Raw genomic sequence first — 25,411 nt, 5'->3', positions numbered from 1 at the left:
ACTGTACGTAAATATCTTTAATGTTTTTGTTTCTTGGCAGGCGGGTAGTGTAGCTGGCCCAAGATGTTGGCTGACTTCTGAACCCTGTCGATTTGAAGAAGTCAAAGAGAGACAATGCAATGACAGAATTTTCGTTCGGTTATATGGTTGAGATGTTTTAAATAATAATAAATAAAATTTTATTATAATAAAATTTTTTAATATTAATTTTATATTAAAATTTTAAAAAATTAAATTATTTATTATATATTATATAAAAATTTAAAAAAAATTTTAATAATTAAATGAGACCAAATTATTTAGCTTTGATTAACCCAGACAATGATTGAGCTTAGGAGTCTTTGTTACGGTTTCCTCCCTCCGACCGTTAATATCATCGCACTGTTTCTATTTAGAATATAATGGAAGCCTTATTCCACCGATGATCAAGCATTTATTGCTACTCTCACCTGTCAGAAGTAAATTACCCAACTCTTTTAAACTCTCTCATTTCTCGCCGAAGTTTCTCCCCGGGATTTACCATTCAACTCGCCGGTGAGTGAAAGAGATGGCAACAATCTGCATCAGCAGATGCAGATTGTTGCCGGTCAGAAAGATACCACCGCACTTCATAATGTACTCGATTCCAACCCCACTTATTTATTGCCCAAGCCCTCCTCGGGTTCATTCTCAACTGCACATTATATACCATACATGCTTCCATCATTCTGATAGGGTTATCAACTATATATTCAAGCTTCTTATGGTAAGGTTAATTCTCCCTTTTTCTCGGAATTTGGTTCCTCTGTTTCTCCTCGAGTTGTATGGTACAAGAATTTTGATCGTTCTTCTTTTTTTTGTTGCCTAGAGATTGAGGCTTTTTCATTGCCCTTCTTTTTGCTTATTCATTGTTTCCCAGTGTTACAAAAGCTCATATTTATTTTGCTTCTGAAAAATTCAGCTGCTTTGAACTCAATCCAGCAAGTTCTGATACTTTTTCCAATTATAAGGTAGAGAACTCGCATACTAGAACAATTCCCAAAGTTGGATACTAGGAGAAATTCGAGAGTCCGGCAGTCTTATTGGGATGTATCAATCAACAGCCTGGACTTATGGAATATTTTTTATTTCATGGTTGTGTTGGTCTTCACTTCTCACCGGAGCACAGAATTCCATCACTCATCCGGACGAAGGTGATTTTCCTTAGCTTCTTTTGGCAATGACACTCTTGAGAGAATGCTTGTTTAAAGGCCTCCCACTGCACCTGGAGGCGTGTTTTAGCTCTATGAATCCTACAACAAGTGATTTGTAGTAACTTCCCATATCAAGTACTCACTTCCCTTTAGGGGTGTAACCGATCCAGTCCGGTTTTGGACAAAATTTATGACCAAACTGGTATGTACCGGTTTTAAATTTTCAAGAACTGATTACACATCAGTTATCCCTCTAAACCGGTACATCCGGTTTTACCGGTTCCGGTCCGGTTCGATCCGGTTTTTCGGTTTTAATATATTAAGTATATTAGTATTACTAATGTATTTATCAAAAGAAATATATTGAGACTTTATTAGGTAATAAAATGTATTTAATATATATTTTATATTTAAAACATATGATCAAATAAATATTCATGTTTAAGGTTAAAATGTTATTTTATAAATTATAATATATTATTTCATACATAATTATATGTATTATATATAAAATATATTATATATAATATTAAAAATTAAAAATATATATATATATATAATATGTGAACCGGTCCGGTCCGGTGTTAGAAAACGTAAAACCGATTCCGGACCGAACCAACCGGTCCGGGTCGGTTTTCCGGTTTATTTTTACACCCCTACTTCCCTCTAGTGAGTGGTGAAGAGTGCTACATATAGTTGATTTGTAGTGTGCGTATGCTCAAACATGGCTCTGCTAAAAATCTTGATGTAAATTTTCAAAATGAATCTGCTTTCTTTGCAATATTCATGCGAATGATGGTTAACACTTGTATTAATTTGCAGTGAAGGCATTGGGGGAAATCAGGAGAAGTTTGATAGATCTAAATAAGAATTTGAGAAATTGGGATCGAGGAGATCCATGCACATCAAATTGGACGGGGATTGTGTGCTCCAATGGGACTTTAAATGGTGGATATCTACATGTTCTAAAATTGTATGATTTTAGCCTTTTCCTATATTTTATTTATATCAGGCAGGACAATCAATGCAAATAATTGTCTTATTTATTTCACTTTAAATAATTGTTCTTTCTTTGTTTCTGTGGTCCCCTTGCATGCTGAGATGTTTATTATTCCACTTTCATATCTACTCATATTAGTTGGTGCCATGGAACAAATTTCCTTGGTTCTTCAGTTAATTGAATATTAAAGAAAATGGTGGCTATGTTCGTTTTTTCAATATTGGACACGTGTTTCCCAATTTTGCTAGAAAATGTCACCAACACATCTTGACGAATCTGTACTTAATCCTTGTAATACCTCAGACTTATGTTCAGACCCATGCTAGGTAGGTGAATTGTGAAGGCATTACGGGGGTGCCAAGTTCCACACAGGTTGTTTACCAAGTGAAGTTGGGCTATACAAGTGATAGAAGGGAGTTTCAACTATAATTTTGACTTGTGTATTAGGAGTACAACACAGATATGGTTAATAAATCCCTTGGTTGGATAAATGGTAGAGCTAACTTAGCAATGGATTGTGATATGGGGCCTGACAAAGATGTCAAAGATTTAAGTAGGAAGTGGGGAAGTTGTGACATCCATATTGTATTTAGTCCCTCATTGGGTGTGAGAATTGTAAAGACATTGCATGAGCATCATGTCCAGTAGAAGATATTTACCAGATGGAACTAGGTTTTATGGTGTAAATGTGGTTAATGCATCCTTACTATTTATAATTTTAGAGATATTTCCATTTGTCCAAAAAATTAATAACTAATACTTTACTATATTATTTATTGGCCATTGACTCAATCATTATTCATGACTAGAATCATATAGATTTGTAATCATCAAAAGTTCATGTATAAGAATATCAACCTTTGACAAAACTTGGCGATATTAATACATGGGCAATTCTACTGAAAAACTTGTATTGATGCTTTAATAATTTTCATTTGGACTTCTCTTTGCAGGCAACTTCTGAAAATGGAATTGTTAGGAAGTTTATCGCCAAAGCTTGGCCGCTTATCAAACCTGACAATATTGTAAGGCGAAGCATCTCTGAAAGACTTTTGCGCTTCACATCTTTTTGTGAATAGAAGTTTTTGGATACCTCTTTCAGTTGATATTCTGGAAAACTTTTTTCTCGACACCGTGGTGGCTTTTGATTTATGTATCCTACTAATATATTTCTCTCTATCTACTCTGTTAAAGGGATTTTATGTGGAACAACATAAGTGGGAGTATACCCAAGGAGATAGGCAATATAGCTAGTTTGGAACTCTTGTAAGTTGATCATCTTTTTCTATGGGAGAGGTTAGATAACCAATATTGTAAACACATTTTCTTGCTTATACTAGTTTATGCATTAAAAATTTCTGATTTCCACATAGTATTAGAGATATTCCTTGTGTGCAAACTAATTTACTTGATATGTTGGCACAATTCTGAATAACTGGTATTTGAATATTGCAGAGATATGCAGTATATTGGCTTTTACTCTGATTCCATATTTAATACTCCATGTGTCCAGGCTTCTAAATGGAAACCAATTAACAGGTCCATTACCCGAAGAGCTTGGTCATCTTCCAAACTTGGACAGAATACAAATTGACCAGAACAACATATCAGGACCAATACCCATCTCATTTGCAAATTTGAACAAAACAAAGCATTTGTGAGTGTTTTCACATTTTGTCTCAAAATAGTACTGTAATGACTAACCCTACTTCCCTTTTTTTTGTCCCATGTGAGCAGTCACATGAACAACAATTCACTTAGTGGGCAAATCCCACCCGAGCTGTACAGATTACCAAGTCTTGTTCACTTGTAAGTCAGTGATTGGTCATATTTTCATATTTCATGATGATACATCTTTCTGTACAATCCATGAGATCAGTGACCATCTTCTCCCTGCTAATGCAGGCTTCTTGATAACAACAATTTATCAGGGTATCTGCCACCAGAGTTCTTCAAAATGCCACAATTAAGGATACTGTATGGTTCCTACTATCCTTGATATATTTATATCTATCACATATACTTAAAATGGCAAGTTTACGGATTATAGTTCCTACTATCATTTATGCCAATATGTTTACGTTAATCACAAGCGTTATTACATCCAAAATATATGAATTTGTTGTCCTTTTCTTTTGCTTCTCAACTTGAACAAGGGTATGATTTCTAAACTTTCCTTTTCCTTCAAAATAATATTATGTAAGTACTCTTGTGTAAAGTTTCGTAATGCGTTCAATATCTTTGCTTTGCAGTCAACTTGATAACAACAACTTCAATGGGACTACAATTCCAGCTTCTTATAGCAAAATGTCCAAGTTGCTTAAGTTGTAAGTGCATATTATTATCCTCTGTTTCTAAGTCGGTTTCAGAAGTAAAGGCAGATCAAGGTGCTAGCCTTGAGGTGTGAGGCTAAAACTTTTTATTTATGTTTTTTGCCAAATCATAGAAGAATTTTCCCTAAAGTAAAATAGTAAACCAAAGAGAGGAAGTACTGTAAAAGTATAAATACTTTAATACAGGTAGTGAAAAGTAAATTAGTCAAACATCGACAGAAAAGGAATTTGAATGGGAATGTTAGTGAACAAAGATGTCGGGTTGCTTAAGCCAACTAAGGTGGCAGGAAGCATTGTATCTTCTGAAACTTTACTCATGGTTACACTGAACCAGTCAGTTTTTTTCTTTTTCTGATTCATGGTTACACCATTTTCATCGACTGTCACAAAGCTTTTTTGTTCTTAGTTGCTTTATATGCAAGTTGGAAATCAAAGAAGTAAGCACATTCACCTGTCCATGTTGTGAAATTATGATTTATGTCTTGATTTGCTTTGCTAGGAGCCTTAGGAACTGCAACTTGCAAGGAGAAATGCCTGAGTTGAGCAGAGTACCAAATCTTCTTTATCTGTAAGTGGCGGTATTTTATTTTTATGTTTATGTCATTAAATAATGGTTTAGGATGAGCTTCTGACAAATAGTAGTTGTTCAGGCCGAATAAAACTTTCTTTACCTTGTAAAAGACAACCTGTTCACTACTTCTACGTATATTATACTTACTTGAATTTCAGAGACCTCAGTTCAAATCAACTAAATGGATCCATTCCTCAAGATAGGTTTTCCGAGAAGATTACAACTATGTAAGATTGTCCATCTTTCTAATGAGATGTAATGTGCATCCTTTTTAAGTTTGTTTGAATTTGTTTTTCAGTTGTCACAAAATTTTTACAGAATTTTCTTTTAGTTTTTTAAGATAATTTACGCTAAGATTGCCCTTGACTTCTAAAATCTATTATATGAACAATGTACCCAGTGATTTATCCAACAACTTTCTTACTGGAGAAATTCCCATCAACTTTTCGGGCCTTCCTCGTCTCCAGAGGCTGTGAGTAGTCTCCCACTTACTCTTTAATCCTTTTGTGTTCAATGTTATCATCATTTACTTCATATTTACGGAAATTTTTGTTTCCACTTATCTCGACCATTAGATTTTCCAGTTACTAGTTAATTTCAGTCAATGAATTCAAAGTGTTCATAAAATAAATGACATTTTTCCGTAATTTGTTCCCCATGGCAGGCTAATTGCGAACAATTTATTGAGTGGCTCTATTCCATCCATCATTTGGCAAAATAGGACTTTGGAGAAAATGGAAAGGCTTATAGTGTAAGAGCTGAACGGCAATGTTACTGTTTCCCTTGGTTGAAAGTGTATTTTTACGGCAGTTTATGGGGCATTCGCGCCCTCAAGTACCTTGTTCTTTTATTGATAGAAGATAAAGTTACTTCTTTGTCCTGATTTTTGCATGCTCTTTTATCACATTTTAAGTTGTAACCTCCTGGGCTGACTTCGATAAGTTTCAAAGGATCTGATACTAGATTTTCTATGCTATTGCTCACGGCTCTTCCATATTCCAGGGAGTTGCAGAACAACAAGCTTTCAGATATTACAGGCATTACCAATCTACCTTCAGATGTCACTGTCTGGTTTGCTTCTATTCTTGCTTCCTAATGTCAATGTCCCAATTTATTTAATGTAGATCTTCATGTGTGATAAAACCCATCTTCATACTGGGGTGTCTACTTGGTAAAAGTGTGTGCTCTTTTTTGTTTTAGTGTTTTGAGGTGGAATAGATATTTTTTATTAGTATTGTAATGTGGAAAAGACACATTGATATAATGATCATGTGATACATTTTGATTCTTGACTTCCAGGCTTCAAGGGAATCCCCTATGCTCGAGCCCAAACCTAGTCCAATTTTGTGGATCTGAAAGTGAGGACAAAAGTAAAAGTCAGGGTCCAACAAATAACAATTTTCTTTGCTCTTGTCCACCCTCTTATGAAGATTCCCCTACATCTGATGGTTGTGCCTGTGCTGCCCCTCTGCTTGTTGGATATCGGTTAAAAAGTCCTGGATTCTCAGATTTCCGTCCATACAGATTTGAGTTTGAGGACTACTTGACATCTGGACTTGAGTTAGTCCGTCATCAACTGTACATTGATTCGTTTGAATGGGAAGAAGGACCACGACTGAAAATGTACTTGAAGCTTTTTCCAGTAGATAATCTTTTCAATGACAGTGAGGTTCTGCGAATCATGAACATGTTTACATCATGGGAAATCCCTAATAGACACATCATTGGACCTTATGAACTTCTGAACTTCACTTTATTGGACGTTTATAGAGATGGTTTGTCTCAGAACCCTTATCTGAAGCAGTTTGTGATCTTTATTGAAGTTAGAACTGATATTTTAGAAGTTGAAGAATGAATTCTCTGGAGCAATTCCTTTATACTTAAAAAAAATATTTTTGGCATGTGGAATTATTCTCTTTTACTGGTGTTTGATGCTTGCATATTCTTGTCACTCTGCTTCATCTTTAAGTGGAGATGGCCTTTCCTTTTGCTGCCAAATCTTGTTGAAGATGGGCTTGATCTTCACAGTTCAGGGCTTTCATCTTATATATGCTCCCTTAAGAAGTACAACAATTACAGTTGCACTTCTGTGATCCAGTACATAAGTGAAAAGCTGCAATGCTTCATCTAGTTCAAGATGATTTTAATTTGCTGGGAAATTACAAAATGTTCTATATTGACCAGAAAGGCAGTCACAAATTCACACTGGCGATGTTACAGATTGTCACTCCACTACTGGCTTTTGCCATATGTCACTTATGACTTGTCCCCACTCATGGACAAAATATGCCTTTTTCATATCTTATCACCTTTGATTTGTTCATATATGAGATGAAAGTTGGTGGATACTTTGGATTCTGTTTATGCTCATGGTATTCACTAATCTCACAGCAATTCCCACCCCTCCAAAGTCTTCTTTAAGCAAAGGCGCATTGGCTGGCATAGTATTGGGGGCCATTGCAGGTGGAGTAACATTTTCCACAATTGTTTTTCTTCTGGTGCTGAGAAGGCGTACGAGGAACATCAGGGAAATTTCAAGAAAACGTCATGGTGAGTATCTTTTGTTTATGGTGTTTGGATTTTTAGGTAGATATGTAATGATTTCTCACTGTTTCTGTGATTATCTCTATTTTGCATCCAAATTAGGCCTGTTAATCTGGCCAGAGAGATGCTTGTCCAAGCTTATCCTGAGGTAGGAATGCCTAAGCCTGGCCTGAAATGCTCAATACCTTACCTTTCTCAGCTAATGCTGTTGGGCAAGTCTCAGCCAAGTTTGGACTGCGCCATGACTAGAAACATCATTAGGAGAGGAGTGAGTCTACTGAAACATATACAGTAAGGCTTGGGTTTCATATTGGCTCAGACCAGCTCTATGTTCAAGCCTAGACTAAGATGCATTCTACATTCTATGTTAATATTGTTTTGTCTAAGTAGGTGAATATGCATTCCGAGAAGATGAGAAATTGGTCAGCTTTTAGACAAGGTCCCTTGCCAATGCATGAGTTCATTTTTGACATGCATGCTCGTATCTTGTCAAACCCTATAAAGGGTTTTGAAGAATCCATGTTTATCAGCTTCAAACCCACCATCCTTATTCTGCTTCTAGCAGGAAATATCTTGTGATAGTATGTGGTCATGTTGATGGGGTTTTTGGTTTGCCTAAGAATTTGTTATTGGATTACATTCACTTGTTTTAAGGACCTGTAACATGCTTATAAATTTTCTTGTCTTCATTGTTATCACATCTTTATTTAGACTTGTATCTGAATCCTTGAAATATAAATGGAAAGTTAGATTCATAGCTGTATCGATCATTTTAAACAGTGGGCACAGCATTTTTATAAGCAGCGTCTATCACTATTCTTTCATTTTCAACGTTGGACCTTTATTTGATATGCAGCATCTAAGGCCTTCATGAAAATTGATGGTGTGAAGGCTTTTACTTATGGAGAATTGGCTAAGGCTACAAACAATTTTCACAGCTCCACTCAGGCTGGCCAAGGAGGGTATGGAAAGGTTTATAAAGGAGTGCTGGTTGATGGTTCAGTTGTGGCCATAAAACGTGCACAAGAGGGATCCTTGCAGGGTGAGAAGGAGTTCTTGACAGAGATAGAATTTTTGTCAAGGTTACATCATCGGAACCTTGTGTCTTTAATTGGATACTGTGATGAAGAACGTGAACAGGTGCCTTTTCATATCTCCACTGAAAATAATATTGAAAGAAAATCAATAAAATGGATTATCCATCAATCTTATTACTGGATCGACAAGGAGATAAATCCTTCCAACTTAGGAAGTTGATGGAATAAAAACTAAAAATTTGAAAGCTGAAAGAGCAGAAAAGCCAAAGACGCAAACCACATACATAGTTACTTTGTATGATAGCAAATGACAGAAGAAATTAAACTCAATCTAGGGGCATTAAATGCGAGATGCAACTTTATTCATTAATAATACAGAAACATTTTCAGAATTCTTCATAAATAAGGCCTATTGGTTTCTAAAAAATGCTACAAAAAAAAGTTGGATATCTCCACAATGCACTTAGGAGAATAGAATCCTTCCTTTTCTTTTTCATGAGCTGGACTTTTCTTCCACAAAATTTTGACTTTCGTGACAAAGGACTTGTTTTTCTTGCTTTCAGTTGCTGAATTTGCATTGATTTTTTTTTTTGGGGGGGGAAAGCATCACGTGAGTATTGTTGTGCATGCAGATGTTGGTCTATGAGTTTATGTCAAATGGTACTCTAAGAGATAAACTTTCTGGTATGGCTTATAATCCTTTAAGTTTTGCTTTCTCGATTTCATTGTAGTTTTTTCTGAGTGTTCTTCATAGCATATGATTGCAAGTGAAATCTGTAATATTGGATTTGCAACTTCACATTTCCACTCTCTACCTCTCTCTCTATGGGCTAATTGATTGTTTATGTGTATAACAACACAGCCAAGTCTAAAGATCCTTTGAATTTTGCTATGAGATTGAGAATTGCCCTAGGATCAGCTAAGGGCATCCTCTACCTGCATAAAGATGCTAATCCACCGATATTTCACCGAGATATCAAGGCCAGCAATATATTATTGGACTCTAAGTACACAGCAAAAGTTGCTGATTTTGGACTTTCACGACTTGCCCCAGTTCCAGATATTGAAGCGGCCATTCCTGCTTATGTATTTACAGCTGTGATGGGAACACCAGTAAGACTCTTATATATGATATTTAGCAAAGAGAATTTTATCTTTTGCATGAGTTAAGTTATAAGTTTATAAAAAAGATTTGTATCAATATCTCTATTCTTAAAACGAAAGAAGTGGAGAACTAGATGAAATAGGCTTAATAGTATGCCGTAGGAGATGAAAGTAACTGGTGTCGATTTCTTTTTTTCCTCATTCTTTGATGTAACTTTGCAGGGCTATGTAGATCCAGAGTACTTCTTAACTAATAAGCTGACAGACAAGAGTGACGTTTATAGTCTTGGTGTTGTTTTTCTAGAACTCCTGACAGGGATGCAGGCAATCTCACATGGCAAAAACATCGTAAGAGAGGTAAAATTTTTGCTCCATAATTCATGTTATTCCTACAGCATAAAAAATAACGAAGCAGCTTTTACTCTTTTTCTATCTCTCTATCCATATCATTTTATATGGTTGTAAATACTTGAGAGAGATATCCTGCTTTGCAAGTTTCAGTTTCAGCTTCAATAAGATGGCAGATATGAATTTTTAAATAATCTTCACCACCAGCCTTGAGTGAGACCTCTGCCAAGCAGTGTACTTACTAATATCTTAGATTTTAGATTCAAATGAAACAGTGTCCCATTAGCTGAGCCAAAATCAGAATTCCTTGCATGTGGTCAGTATTTTATTATAGAATTTAAAATTTTAAATGGCCTGGCTGCAGTGCCTAATATATAATAGTCTGTTATAAATATATATATATATTTATATATCTAAAGGAAATATTTTTCATCCTTTTCAGGTTAATGATTCTTATCAATCTGCTATGATCTTTTCGCTCATTGATCGGCGAATGGGATTTTATCCTTCTGAAAGTGTGGTGAAATTTTTAACCTTGGCCCTCAAGTGTTGCCAAGAAGAGACAGATGCACGACCTTCAATGGCAGAGGTGGTTCGAGAACTTGAAAGCATATGCAGTGTGACGCCCGAGGCTGATGCCATAACAGCAGATCACTTGTTCACAGATGTGGAAAAAGTTGAGACTCCACTGCCGTCATCATCCTCTACAGTGAAGTATCCTTATGTGTCACCAGATGTGTCTGGAAGTAACCTTGTTAGTGAAGTCATTCCAATTGACAAGCCTAGGTAGAAAGCATTTGGGAAAAAATTGGTTGAGGTTTCTAGTATCCTGTTAATTTGATCGGGTAAGTTTTTCTCTATGATTATATGGTCTCTCTCACTCTCGTTACAGTTTGTTTAGAAAAGGTTATAGTTAAAGCAGTAGATACTAGATAGTATCATAAAGTTGCTGTAAGACCAAATCTAATAGAATTGTTTTGCCGTTTCCAGACTTGTAACCGAAAGCATTAGCCATATATGCATTTTACTCCTAGCATTAGAATTTCTTGAAATCAATTATAAAACTCAGTTCTACCTAATAAATATCGCATGTGGGGCTTAGTGCATAAATACCTTCACAATCTACTCGCTCAATGTATGACTTAGCACATGTACAGTCCCAATCAAAGCCTCTGAACTTCAGAGAGAGAGATAGGGTCCACACATTAGGTTATTCAGCTCCTGTTAATCCATTGAGTGCCAAACTATTGAATATTTGGTAATGATCAATCTCCAATAATAAAGCAACAACATTTAGTTGGCCAAGATAAAAATGACCTTCATTTTATTATTAGGCAGTGGTTGAGGGTTGTAATTGGCTAGGAATTGAGAATTCTATTGGTTTCTTTTTTAATTTTCCAGCCGGCTGTGCCGGGGGGGGGGGGGGGGGGGGGGGGGGGTGCGCACTCACACTTAACTAACAAATTGATGTGTGTTGGTGCATAATGCTTGTGATGTATGCATAAATTCCGGGCAGATGGAGTTTTGGGGAAGAAGTAGAAACAAAACTAAGACACGGACTGAGGTGGGTGTCTTGATTCACAATCTTACAGCTGGTTCTTCCACATATTTGTTCCATTAGAATTACCTCATTCTAGTGTTTCTTTCTTTTCCTTGAGATAAATTCAGCTGCTAGCATTAATTGTCCAGCAATGAGGATGTATTGGAAAAATAGGTAATATGTAGTCATTGTTGAGCAAGAAGTAGTAATTTGGAGCTTACAAATAGATGCTGTTTCTAAAGATTCTGGGTTTTTTAGCACAAATTCCAAGCAAGCTTTTAGGTTAAAAACTTAAAATCACACACTTCCTCCAACAATAATGGTGAACATATGCATACAAGGAGATAAGATAAAAATGAATATCCTCCTTTCTCTATATAAAGCACATGAGATATGATTTCAGAATCAAGTCATCACTCATAATGGCTCCCTTCCCCACTTGTTGCATGCAAACAAAACCCAGTGTTTGATTGTCTATGGTTTCAATATCTCTGATGGCAACATTTATTAATTTTATTTCTTAATTTTTTTTTTTAATATGGTCATAATGATGGTGTTGAATTTCTTTCCCTCGGTAGTTGTCAATCATAAACTAATGTTTCAGAGTTGCGTGGCCGGCTTATAGACATGAGAATTCTTTGCACTGCTTATGCTAAAGATGGAAAGTGTAATCAATGTGCTTCATCCAAGGGTAGATAATTGGAGCTACTAGTTTTTTTTTCCAAAAAAATAATTATTAGAATTCATAAATCAAGCTTACTTATCCAGATTAAACTTGACAAAAGCGACTTCTCATTCTAGATCAAATGCCTAGGCCAATCAACCAGCATTCCCCCCTCGTATATGTATTTCTACCTTATAAATTTTTTTTATTAAATAGAAAAAGAGAAAAGAAATGAGCTCTGGCCGGGGAGCAGAGACAGACAAAGTTCAATGAACTATTGTAAAGAAACAATGACTCGAATATTGTGGGTCAACGCGCAAATTACACCTGTCATAATGGCCAACGGCCTGTGATCTGATGGCACAACAACATATCTCTATATTTCTCTAAATAATAATAAAAAATATTTTGTTTAAAAAAACTTTATGAAATCTTGATTAGCCGGAGCACCTTACCTTTATTGTTAAATTCACGAAGGATTTAGCAATTGATCGCAAAAATGAAAGCTCATTTGAATGCTTAAAATCATGTTAGGCCTTAGTATTACATTAACCAAGCAGAGACACAGAGTCATATTACTTTAAATTAGAACAATGCGGACCAAAAACAAGAGTAGGCAAAGCTCCTTCAATAAGCTTAAGATTGGGATAAACTTTGGATAGAAAACATAGAAGAAGAAAAAGGTGATGCTATCCTATAAATTTCACAACTTTGGATAGGAAAAAATGGACACAGGCAAAACCGAACATTTCTGCTCTATATGATCATGGCCAGAGGGGATCAAACATTTAAGATTATATCAACATTTAAATGCAACCTAATTCTAGACGTTATAACGTTCTACCATGAACAAACAAATCCTAAATTGTTTGTGTTTAAAAAGTGTTTGTGTTTGAGTGATGTTTGAGAAGGAAATTATGAGAAGTTTTGAGATGAGATGAGATGAGATAAGATAAGATGAAATCATCTCATTTTCCAAATAAATCCTAAATTTACAAATTGATGTAGCTTGAAACCATGTTAAATTGTAAAGATACTTTTATTATAAATTAGATTAAACGTACCATATGAAATCATGTTAATCTGTGAATTTACTTTTATGGATCTCTTTGTAGTTGTAGAATTTTTCTTTGCTTAATAACATCAAGACAATGGATCATACAAGCAAAACGATACACGATAATTTTCCCAACATTTTATACCATTCTATTTTAAAGTAAGAGGTATTTTATAAAATAATTTATAAAAAATAATATCATTTTATAGAAATACCCGCAATTTAAAACATAGTTGTAAAAAAGATTGTACATATAACATTAACAAGCGTTGGTTAACATGTTAATGAAATGAGCAATGATAAAAACACAGTTATTTTGTGCAACTATTTTATAACTTATTTTTAAAAGAGTAATTACTTTACCACAACTCTATTAAAATTAATAGAACCATAATAACGGTCATGGACCCTCTAAATAAAATGTCTTGACCAATAAGAGTGTGTTAATAGAATTACCCAATAAAGAGTTGTAATCTCTAATATCATTTCTATTTTTTTTTTTTTTTTTGTTTTAAGAACAAACTAGTTCTATAAATCATTTAATGACACATAAAAGTTTATGAATATCATTTTTCCTTTTTAATTTTTTTTTAATTTTTTTAATTTTTTTATAACCCAAATAATTCTTAAAAATCACGTCTCACGCTGTATCAAGTCATATTAAATGATTAAACTCTAGAATAATTGTATTGGGTACCAAATATTAGTGGATTATTCAAGAACTCCAATGGTAAAAATTACCGTTGAGATTGGATATCGTTTTGTTTGTTAAATAGGTCATGATTTCGACATTATATATATATATATATATATATACTAGGAAACACAACGTCCTTTGGACGTTTGCCTAGTGGGGATTATAAATTTGGGTGTTAATCAAAGAAAATGATGAAAATAAAAAATTATATAACCTTTGACATTATGTTAATAAAATAAATATTAATAAAAAGAAATCTAAGAAATTTTGTTGGACCAAAAAATCATAAGTGTTAAATGCTGTGGAGATATGCAATAGAAATTTAAAGTATTCTGGTTAGACAACTTGTTATATCATTTTGTAGAGTATGACAAGTACTACTACAATATTGGTATATAAATTTTTATAGATATCCATTTGAGTTTTTTTTTTTAAACACGTAAAATTTTTTTTAAAAAACTCAACACTGGAAATATATATAATGGCACAAACCATAATACATTTTGACACTTCTAACTATCTCCAATAATCAAAAATACACTTCTGATACAATAGTAAATAATAACACTAACTATGTAGTTAGACTAAAACCTATACGATTAATGGATTCGTGAAAACTTATGGAGTTTTTACGAGGTTCTTAAAGGTAATAAAAATTTTACAATTGAATTTCTAGCGGGCTGTTACAATCTCCCCTCCTAAAAAAAAGATTTCGTCCTCGAAATCGAAGTAAGTAAGAAATAAGTAAGAAATCGAAGTAAGTAAGAAATAACAAATTAAGGAATAGGTGTTGCTTACCAACCTGTTGTCTATTCCGTATATATCTACCTTTGAGATTATGTCATTTTTTTAACTCTCTTACTTTAACTAACAATTATATTATACTTCTTTCCACAAGGTTGGCCAAGTTGTATCGACATACTCTCCAAACCTAAATTTCAAGTAAATAATCTTCCAAAACTCTTTCTTAGAAAAACATAGGCAGTATTCTTTAAGTGTTATTGTAATACCATAGTTAGTAGAGAATTCATCAAAATTAAGCCGTTAACCTCTCTCTCTCTCTCTCTCTCTCTCTCTCTCTCTCTCTCTTTAACAAAAGCGGTGGCCCTCTGTTTTAGACCAAACAACTTTGATTCGTAGGATTTTTACAGGTCTTCTGTAGCTGTCAGGCGCCGCATAGCTATGACACTACATTGCTCTTCTGTAGGTGTCAGGCGCCGCAGCTATGATACTACATTGTTCTTCTGTAGCTGTCAGGCGCCGCAGCTATGATACTACATCGCTCTTGTCTCTTGTAGAGAAATGCTTCACGAGAGATGATTCGTCATAATTTTCTCTATAAAAGAATTATTCAGTTCATCTTCTTTTACATCTCATCTTCTCCACTTTTCTGAAATCAGTCTGCATTCTTATTCTGCAATCTCTTTCTGCTTTCTCATTTTGCAATGGCTCAGCAATCTTCTCATTACCAATATATGAGGTATTCTGCACCTCGTTCACCAGTTGTTTCTGCTTCTTCCGTAGGTGCTATAATGCAATCCAATAATGATCTGACTAATAAGTCAGATAATGAAATTATCTACGAGCTTGTGAATCTCGGCACCCGATACTCATCAACCATTGTCGCATATTCTGAGCGACTACAATCCAGGACTGGTGGGGTTGACAAACTCCACGAGAATATTTCTATCCTTCAGCGGCTTCTTCTGGAGTCCAACATGAAAATAGAAGCACTAAAGTGAGATAATAGAGATTTAAAATCTTTGCTTAAATCTTCTTTTCGAGTGGCTACTCCTTTAGATAGGAAAGGCATGCAGATTTTTGAAGAGCAAGAGCGTTTAAAGATTGAGGCAAAAAGCCTCAAATTTTTGTAATTTTGCTTCGAGATAAAAAAATAATATTTAACAAATATTTATATTTGTGTTTTTATCTTCTGGTAGATGTTTTATGTGCTCCATTTTTTTTCTTTCAGGGATTTTCATATATATGACATGATCTAATGACTCATATAAATATGCATTTAATCATGCATATCCAAACTCTCGGTTAGACCATTGGAAAAGTTAAATATAGGTTAGAAAATAACCACACAAAGCACATTGTGAGTAAACAATTCTAAACTTCTAAATATTCAGAACAATATAATACCAAAACCAAACGTAACTACCATATTGAAATTAATAACCCAACAATAAAATCCAACAAATTCATGGGTCATTACACGTCCAATTCCACAAATTCCTTTACATACAAGTTAGTATCCTATTTATGTATATAATTATAACAGAGTTTAAAAGTAAAGAAGCAAACTTAAAGTTTATATACAAGATAGTGTCCCATTTAAGTATATAATTATACATATATGAACTATACATACATGTCACTGTTCTATTTAAAGGTATAATAATAAAAGTGATAAGTTTAACAAAAAGATATTTAGAGTATCTATAGCGTAGCTTAATTTATAGATTCGACATAGAGAACATTGAGCTTGTTCTGTCGTAATTGTCCATATTGATTCATCTCTGCGCGCAAGTGTATAATCCATTCTTTTTCTAAAATTGCACTTGCAATGTTTGCTAAATATGGTAGGCGTTCCTGTAATAATGAAAAAATATAGAACATAATGTAATATATTTTTTTGAATAAATTTATAAAGAGATTTATTACCTCGCCTGTGTGCTCTAATAGATAAACTGCTGTAAAATTCAGAATTTCTTCTGCCACCAATCCAAAGGCAACAACTGCTATGTATCCTGTGTCATCTTCTATTTCCAAATATACTCGAGAACTATAATTAATGAGAATATCATTATTGCATAATTTTTATAATTATTATTTTATATTTATTATGTAGAAAATGATAATTTAAAGTATTGAAATAAATTTTTTACCGTGGATGTCCGATGCTCATATTTTTGCAATTGTAACACGAGAACTTTTCATTATAATCATATCTAGTCGCTTTATTGCAGTTGACACAGGACATATAGTAGAACGGCTGATGCAAATCGAGTAATAAAAATTTTGCTTTAATTGTGAATGTTGATTTCTGCATTAAAAATGAAAAAATAAATTTCTAATATGAATGTAGCAATAAAGTGAATTTAAATAAAAAGAAATAATTTAGTCTTAAAAAAGAAAGTTATACCGTCATTGCCTGTGTAGAATCTAAAATTTCAGCAATTTCAGAAATTTTTGTTATTGTCTACATGGCATTGCTTGAACTCGATCCTGTTGATGTATTGAAACCCTTGGCAATGATTTATTCTAGTAATGCATCATTTTGGGTTGCCCTAAAAAATTATATTAATAATTAAAGCAATGTATGTAGTAAAAAAAAGTTACATTAATAATCAAAACGATGGTTGTAATAAAAAAACAATAATATGTGTTAAAATTATACGATATTATTTTATAATGAATGAAACAATAAATAATTTAGATTTTATAAAATTAATTATTGAAATAATTTTTTAAAAAAGACAATTTACCATGTACGTAACGAAACCGCAGCTGGTAAAAGAGGATCGATGGTAAACACGCTTGTCACTTGTGATGATAAAGATAGACCTGTATTATAAATATGTGTTAGCAAATATATAAATACATGATAAATAATTAACAAAAGTATTATTTTGAATGAAAAGTACCTTCATAAGAACCAACTTTAATTCGCATTCCAAGAATTATGGGTTTTGTTGCAATGATGTTTGAAATTTGTTGACATTCGTCATGAACAAATCGAGCCCACATTGTTAAAATTAAAGGCTTCAGGCTATACAAATTAGAAATAGAATTAAGTTTGTAATAATAAAAATATTATAATGCGTTAAATAAAAAATGCTATAAATGTAATTAGAGATATATTTAAACCTCTTATCAATAAGTTGTATATCTTGAACTGTTGCCTTTCCATTAACAGTGCTGACTTCTCTGGGTGGCATCATTTGGATTGCAATAGCTAGAATCTTTATTTCACCAAAATATTTTTTGTTAGTTCATAATGAAACAAAAGCATATAAATATATCTAATAATTATTTATATAGTTATTACCTATTTCAGAATCTGTATCCTTATAAGCATCAAGCTCATTAAAAGGGATGATATTATACTCTGGAGCCTTTAGCACAGGTTCGTCATCTTCAACATTTTCAATAATTGTCCTCGAATTGATGATCCATTGATATTCATGCGATTCGATTTTGTGTCTTGGATCTATTGCTTTGACATATGCATTGCCTATATAATAAGATTGAAAAACCTGCAATGTATCATCACGCAGATCGATATCTTTACCAAATATGACTGCTTGTAAACGATTTCCCTATAAAAAAAAAATTGAAGAATTAATCAATTGGATTTAAAGAAATAAATATTTATATATCAATAGTAAATACAATACAATAAATACAATAAGAAAATATGTTTATAGATTGAAATGTATAAAATATAATAAATACAAAATGATTCATACCTGAGGATCTATCAATGTGAGATTCTGATATTTTGTTATTGAGTTTCGTGCAATCCTTTTTGGAGATTTTTCTGCAACGAGCATTTTTACTTTCCAGTTTTTGGTAACTGGAATAATGTCTTTGATTGATGCATAAAGGGTTCGCATATTTGCTGTTTTTACAAATTAGAAGATAGAGAAGTATTATTATATATATATTATAAATTGTATAATATAATTAAAAAAAACAATAGAATGTATAAATGATAACAATATTTGAAAAACATTAACTGAGCAGACTAAAGAATATATTAAATATGACTATTTATATAGCATTATAATGAGTTTGTTATTTTCAAAAAATCTTTATACACAATATTTTTTGTACAATTTTTTTCATAGTTGACACGATTTCGAAAGTGTACTTCCAAGTGCAGAAGCGTCAAGTTGTATCAAGGATAAGTCCAGGATCGTATTCCACAGGGACAATGGGTTATCAGAGCATTTATAAAATCTTTGGGTAACAGTTGTCACTATTTTGAGAGATGAAAATAAAAATGTGATTTTTTTTGGTAACAATTATGAGTGATGAAAATAAAATTCAAAACAACGCAACAAGATAATCGAAATTGAAATTGAAAAAAACAATATTAACGAACACTTGGGTTGGGTTTGAGACTCTCTTTATTTCGGATTCTAGATAATTTTCTCGATTAACAATCCAGTCAAGGCATTGATAAACGGAAGATAAAAAGATTAAGCTCAAGTTTTTGTTGCAATATTTTCCTAAGGGATTTTCTATTTTACTAGCCGAACACACATTAACAAACAAACGAGAGAAGCCTTGATAATTTCAAGCTTTTGTTGTGCCTTACGTCAACAACAAAACAAGAGCAAGAGCTTCAATCTCTTTTTTTTTTTTGAATCCAAAACAAATCACGTCCCATTCAAGCTTTTGTTGTGCCTTACGTCAACAACAAAACAAGAGCAAGAACCGTAATCTATTTTCTATTTAAATCCGACTAGTAATATAGTGAAATCAACAATCAATCACAAAATATTGCATCGATCTAGAATCCAAAAATAAATTAAATCTCATTCCACAACCCAAGGAAAATGCGTAAAAGTTGAATTAAACTTGTGAGAAACAATAAAACAAACACTTGGGATGCAATTTTCGCCCATTTCTAATTTGAAATTGGTTTTGCCTCTAAGTTCATCTTCTCTCAACCATTTTCTCATTTCAAGAGATTATGATCGATTAAATAAACAATAAGCACACTTTTTCAATATAATCAAGGTGCTTGACAGATTTTATATCAAGTGTAAAAGTGCAAGAAAGCTATCAAAATCTTGTTACAAGTTCAAGCATCAATCGTGCCTTCACGTCTACGACTGATCAAGTTCAAGAACATAGAATTTTAATCCTTCCCAATTGTAAAATGAAATATAATCTATCAAGTTAATCATTTAAAATTCCATAATCTTGAAGAAAATCCAACCCCAAACAGTTATGAGCTACTCATTGAATCCCAAGCCAAACATATTTATTTCAAATACTATAGAAATATCGTTCCGAATAAAATTAAAATCAAATACAATTAAACCACACAATAACATAAAACGAAAGAAAATAAAATAAAATTCAAACACTCTAAGCTTAAACACTCTAAACTTAAACACTCTAAGAAAATAAAATTCAAAACCAAACACTCTAAGCTTAAACAAATAAAAGAAAACAAATGAAATAAAAATAAAAAAAACCTAAACTAAACTACTCTACAAAATGAAAGAAAATAAAAACAAACTTCAAACTCTTAAAACTAGCTACTCGATTCCCCCAACTCTCTCCTAAACTCCTCAACCGGTCTCAATTTATAGCAAAAGATTCAATGGCCGAATGACTCCACTTGCCTCTTGAAAATCATTTAATTGGTTGTTTAATCTTGCACCCACCGGTTCCACTCTTCCACCAATTTTATTCCACTAACCGGTCCCTCTCTCTTTGTCATCTCTATCCTTTTTCTACTTCAGAACTTGCCTCTTTCTATAGCAGAAAAATCAATGTGTCGTCCCTCTCCACTTGCCTCTTGAAGAATCAATCAATTGGTTGTTTAATCTTGCACCCACCGGTTCCACTCTTCAATCATGCATTGAGTAATTAATCCTAGCCAACTACTCCACTTGCTGCCTTTGATCCTTTCTTTCCTTTAAACCATTCGGCACTTTCTTTCTCTACCAAACCAACCCCACACATCACTTCTATATTCATGCATTCACTTTCAGCGACTCCACTCTCTCTTCATCTTAGGATAATTAACTAATAAAGGCTAAACACAACAGCCCCACATCAATTGTTCTCCTCCATCACGGATGATCTCTTCAATCACCTCTCAACCGATTGCTGCCTCTCTTTCCAGCACAACTCACCAGCTCCAATATCACCACTCTCTTCCGTCCATCGTGCTTGTGTGCTGCTTCCAATTTCTTTAATGAGGGGCCCATGTTTCTTCTTTCACTTTCAGCTCATTTTCCATCTTCTCGGCTGGCTGCTCTTTCCTTTAATGAATTCAGCTAGCTGCCCCACACATCACTCCTCCTTCGGCTCTTCAATGTCTTTCAGCTAATATCCTTTCCGTGTGAGTGGCTGTGTTGCAATGATGTGTTTGTTTGGGTCCCATGCATGGTTGCTGTCCGAATGCTTTCTGCAGCTTGGTGTGATCCGAATGAGTTGAGTGATGATTGCTTCTGTCGTGTGTAGCTGAATGTGTGCTGTCCGAAGCTTGTGTGAGCTGCATGTGGTTTGTGTTGAGTGCTTCGTGTGAGCTGCTTGCATGTGAGCTGGTGTGTAGTTGCCGAGTGAGTTTCTGCAGGTTATGTTCCTGCTGCACATGTGTGAGTGTTCCTGCATGGTCCGAATGATCTTCTTTTGCTGTCCATGTGTTTTTCCTCTGCTGCATGTGTTTTCCTGCTGCTTTATTCCTGCATGTCCGAATGCTTGTGTTTCTGCTGTCCACGTGATTTTGCTGCACTTGTGCATGTGTTTTTTTTTTCTTTGCACGGAAAGGGCCAAGTCACATTTGCCAAGTTGCCATAAAGAGAAAGTCTCCTCAGAACCTGTAGACAAAAACAAAACAAAAAACTAACTAACCCTAACAATTCTCTCTTTGAATTTTATTTAAACTGAAAATAAGAAAGAAAGAAATAACACTCAAAAATAAATTATCAAAAACAGACTATATATATGTGAGGAAATATTGTCCAATTACATCATAGTTGTAAAATTAAGCATAAACATGATATTAATCTATTAAAAATCACAACTCGTATTTATGCTTATTAACTATTTTTCCATCTAAAACCAATAATAATGTCATGAAGAATTTAAAATATATTGGTTTTAAATAGCTAAAACATGCAATATTTCGGCTCAATCAATAGTTATCAATTGTAGTTGGTCTTATAAGAATTTTTACTGAATTGGCAGTTTTGGCTCTTGATAATGCTACATATAATTGTCCATGAGAAAATACTGGTTCAGGTAAATATATTCCGACAGAATTTAATGTTTGTCCTTGTGATTTATTTATTGTCATTGCAAAACTTAATTTGATGGGAAATTGTGTGCGTTTAAATGGAAAACCATTATTTTCATTTATATCTGGTAAGAATGGAATTCTGGGTATAAAAACTCTTTTCCCTTTGTGATGACCAACTGAAATTTTTGCATCAATAACATTACGATTAAAATTACAACAAATCAATCGTGTGCCATTGCATAAACCTTCTGAAGGATTTATATTTCTAAGCAACATGATGGGACAATTCCTTTTAAGCAATAATTCATGTGGTGGCAATCCACTTGGTGTTAAAGTGTTTAAAAAATCTTCGATTACACCTTGTTCAGATGTATCAATTGTTTCATCGAAACTATAATATCGCACCATATCACCTGGAAATTTTTCAATGATTATAGCATTTATTTCATCAACTGAGTGATTTTTTGGTGTTAATATAGCTCGATTTGTCATTTCAATTAAATTGTTTGAATAATTTGATATGTCTTCAAAAATAGCTTCTAATAAACAATTTAAAGAGTCAGCATCATTGTTATATTGAATAAGCATTTCTGTTGGAATTTTGATCATATCTTTAACAGTAATTGGTTCATTACCATTACCAACTTCAATTAAATAACGACAAAAATAGGATCCAATCTAGATCTCATATTTTCTATTAATTTAATTTTGGTTAAAGAAGACCATAAATAAGAGCGGGCTAAGCTTGCATCAATTTGTTGTTCTTTTGTACTTTTTTGAATTACAGGTAATACTTGACGAAAATCTCCGCCAAAAACAATAACTTTTCCACCGAAAGGAAGGTTTGTATCATTTATATCTTGTAACATCTTATCCACTGCCTCTATAGAATATTTTCCACACATAGGTGCTTCGTCCCATATAATTAATTTTGCAAGACGCAATAATTTAGCAAGATTTCCTTGTTTGCTAACATTGCATGTGCTATTTTTTTCTATATTTAATGAAATTTTAAAGCGTGCATGTGCTGTTCGGCCTCCAGGTAAAATTGATGCAGCAACACTAGATGATGCAGTTGCAAGTGCTATCATATGTTTTGATCTAATTTCAGCAAGAAGTGTTTTGTATAGAAATGTTTTTTCAGTGCCAGCAGGACCATCAATGAAAAATGCAGCAGATTTGTTGAGAAGTAAAGTTTCGAGAATTAATTCATATGCGTGTTTTTGTTCAGAATTTAAATGATTTGATGCAAGCAGATCTTCTTGTGGAATTGTAACAGTTAATTCATCATCAATTTCTTGATGTCTAAATTCTTCATCGTCAGAGAATATATCAATTGGAGCAAGATGATACATATTTATGTTCTTTCCTATTGATTCAAGCGTAAAAGAGATGTTTTGTAGTACCATTTTTTTAATATTTTTTGCTGTTGTATTTGTTGAATAAAAATCTTCAGACATTTCTTTTTCAAATCGTTCCCAAAGTTCTTTTGGATTTGTAGGATTACAATATACTAAAATTGTTGCAAAAAGACGTCTTAAACTATTTGGCATTCGGTATAAACAAGCTTCTTCTAAACATTCTTCTAAACTACTATCTTTGTTCAATAGACCATGTAAATTAGCTGCTTCACGAAATGTGGGCACAACAATACCATTAATTGTTTTTAAATCTTCAAATGATTTTGGCCCTCTAATGTGGTTCAGTAATATTCGCAAGTAATATCTTTCACCTTCAATTGGATTTACACTAACAATTCGCCCTATAACATTTCCTTTCTTTCTTGGAGTCCAAATTTTATATTGTTGATTCCAAACGAATTTTTCAAGAAATTCTTTGTACAATAAATTGTGTGCATTTTGATCAATTTGATTTGTTAAAAAGAATTCAGTTAACATTGATTTTGTTGACAAATCTGAATTTAAAATGCTTTTTAAATTTTCATGTGCACGAAAAGCTACTAAATGTTGATTTTCAAGGTGCAGATGTAAACTATAAACTGATGGATACATTTCGTTAAGTGCAAAACCATATATTCTCCATGTAACTTCGGGTGGTGTAATCCATCTACCTGATTGAAATTGTTCAATTTCATCAATTTGTTGATTATTTTCGTCATTGATTAAATTGAAAACGATACGATCATGTCCTTTGTAAATATATTTATACAAATATTTGACAGCTTTAATTGTAGAATAAATTTCAACATTTATATGACAATTAAATTTTGAAAGAAGATATGGATTATATGGTACAACCCATCATTTATCTAAATTTTGTCCTCTAACTTTCACAATTGTTCCGTCATTAGAACGTTTGTATAATGGAAAACAATAAATTCCAACAGTTGTTTTAGATGTAAATTTTTTGGGATATTGATTTTTGCAAATTCCATTTTTTTTCATACATATATTAGTTGGATTCAATATTCCGCAAGGACCATGCATCATATGTTTAACAACACTTTTATATAAGTGTACATTTTTTGTTTTATCAGGTATTTCTGCTGAAACAATTTTATCGAAAGATTCAGGTGCATAAATTCGCCAATCTTTTTGTAGTATTATTAAAAAATGAACATGTGGTAAGCCTATTTTTTTATGTTCAATTGTGTAAACATATGCTGCAACTTTACCAAAAATTTCTCGTTTAAATAATTCAGTTTTTAAATCTTCTAATTTTGCTTTAAATATTCGTGCAATTAAATCAGGACGATTTTGAACTTCTTCATGTGGTTTTAATTCATCTAAAATTTCTTTCCAACTTGGATTACATGTCATAGTTAAGAAAATATCAGGTTTGCCAAAACATTGAACTAATGACATTGCTTCCATATATCTCTTGCGCATATCTCTTGGACCTCCAATAAAAGATGAAGGTAAGATAATTCATCTTCCAATTTTGGAGGCATTAGTTTCTCCAATTGAAATACTATCAACAATACCTTGATATATATCTGATATAATTTCTTGTTGTTTCGAACGAAAATAATTTAATCTTGATGTTTCAATTTTAATATACATGTCAACAACAAATTGTTGTAATAAACGACCAGATAATAATAAAATTGATTTGTTATGTTGTCTTATTTGTAATTTGAAACAATAATATTCACGGCATGAAATTGTTGGTTGTTTCTTCTTCTTCTTCAAAACTACAAAAATTATGGAAGAAAATTTAGAAATATAAACATATAAAAGTTTAAGATAACAAAATTAGAAGAATTAAAATTAGAGTTAAATATAGTTTGCCCCCTCGGACTATCATTTAATTCACAATCATGTACACCGGACCTGCTTTCATTGGACTTGCGAGATGTATGGAAAAAATTTGAAAACAATGTGAAAA

At 33.0% G+C, this 25,411-nt stretch overlaps 3 protein-coding genes across 10 annotated transcripts; 1 reads left to right on the top strand and 2 right to left on the bottom strand.

Annotated features, from left to right (window-relative positions):
• Positions 1-365: 365 nt before the first annotated feature.
• LOC122291753 (probable LRR receptor-like serine/threonine-protein kinase At1g06840) lies at positions 366-11,107 on the top strand. 8 transcript variants are annotated; one of them, XM_043099714.1, is made up of 21 exons: positions 366-745; positions 994-1,172; positions 1,995-2,145; positions 3,126-3,197; positions 3,367-3,438; positions 3,686-3,829; positions 3,910-3,981; positions 4,078-4,149; positions 4,425-4,499; positions 5,005-5,073; positions 5,235-5,303; positions 5,477-5,548; positions 5,741-5,827; positions 6,079-6,147; positions 6,376-6,851; positions 7,468-7,626; positions 8,477-8,760; positions 9,290-9,341; positions 9,520-9,770; positions 9,984-10,118; positions 10,552-11,107. In XM_043099714.1, exons 2-21 carry the CDS (start codon positions 1,067-1,069, stop codon positions 10,897-10,899), a joined length of 2,835 nt encoding a protein of 944 aa, XP_042955648.1. In that variant the 5' UTR covers positions 366-745; positions 994-1,066; the 3' UTR covers positions 10,900-11,107. The 8 variants fall into 8 exon arrangements, with proteins under 8 accessions (XP_042955648.1, XP_042955644.1, XP_042955645.1 ...); XM_043099710.1 differs by having other exon boundaries at positions 990-1,172; XM_043099711.1 differs by having other exon boundaries at positions 941-1,172.
• A 5,417-nt stretch (positions 11,108-16,524) lies between these two features.
• LOC122292246 (replication protein A 70 kDa DNA-binding subunit B-like) lies at positions 16,525-18,692 on the bottom strand. The gene is made up of 7 exons (XM_043100483.1): positions 18,546-18,692; positions 18,125-18,395; positions 17,944-18,031; positions 17,721-17,845; positions 17,562-17,640; positions 16,738-16,858; positions 16,525-16,665 (listed from the first exon to the last, which is right to left on the bottom strand). Exons 1-7 carry the CDS (start codon positions 18,690-18,692, stop codon positions 16,525-16,527), a joined length of 972 nt encoding a protein of 323 aa, XP_042956417.1.
• A 2,808-nt stretch (positions 18,693-21,500) lies between these two features.
• LOC122292242 (ATP-dependent DNA helicase PIF4-like) lies at positions 21,501-23,418 on the bottom strand. Its single transcript, XM_043100479.1, has 2 exons — positions 22,858-23,418; positions 21,501-21,641 (listed from the first exon to the last, which is right to left on the bottom strand). The coding sequence occupies exons 1-2, from the start codon at positions 23,416-23,418 to the stop codon at positions 21,501-21,503; spliced, it is 702 nt and encodes a 233-aa protein (XP_042956413.1).
• Between the last annotated feature and the right edge of the window lie 1,993 nt (positions 23,419-25,411).

Source organism: Carya illinoinensis, chromosome 13 (assembly GCF_018687715.1).
Source record: "Carya illinoinensis cultivar Pawnee chromosome 13, C.illinoinensisPawnee_v1, whole genome shotgun sequence".
NCBI classification, from domain to species: domain Eukaryota; kingdom Viridiplantae; phylum Streptophyta; class Magnoliopsida; order Fagales; family Juglandaceae; genus Carya; species Carya illinoinensis.
Note: the sequence above shows the minus strand (reverse complement) of the source record. Positions and strands in the feature narration are given on the sequence as shown.

Coding starts and splice junctions, on each gene's coding strand:
- LOC122291753 (XM_043099714.1), top strand. CDS start 1,067: ATGTATCAATCAACAGCCTGGACTTATGGAATATTTTTTATTTCATGG. Junction 5,828..6,078: donor AAAATGGAAAGGCTTATAGT/GTAAGAGCTGAA, acceptor TCCATATTCCAG/GGAGTTGCAGAACAACAAGC. Junction 6,148..6,375: donor CCTTCAGATGTCACTGTCTG/GTTTGCTTCTAT, acceptor CTTGACTTCCAG/GCTTCAAGGGAATCCCCTAT.
- LOC122292246 (XM_043100483.1), bottom strand. CDS start 18,692: ATGCGAACCCTTTATGCATCAATCAAAGACATTATTCCAGTTACCAAA. Junction 17,846..17,943: donor ATACAACTTATTGATAAGAG/GTTTAAATATAT, acceptor TAATTTGTATAG/CCTGAAGCCTTTAATTTTAA. Junction 16,859..17,561: donor GCGGTTTCGTTACGTACATG/GTAAATTGTCTT, acceptor CATTAATTATAG/TTCTCGAGTATATTTGGAAA.
- LOC122292242 (XM_043100479.1), bottom strand. CDS start 23,418: ATGTATCATCTTGCTCCAATTGATATATTCTCTGACGATGAAGAATTT. Junction 21,642..22,857: donor TTGGCGGAGATTTTCGTCAA/GTATTACCTGTA, acceptor TTTTGTCTACAG/GTTCTGAGGAGACTTTCTCT.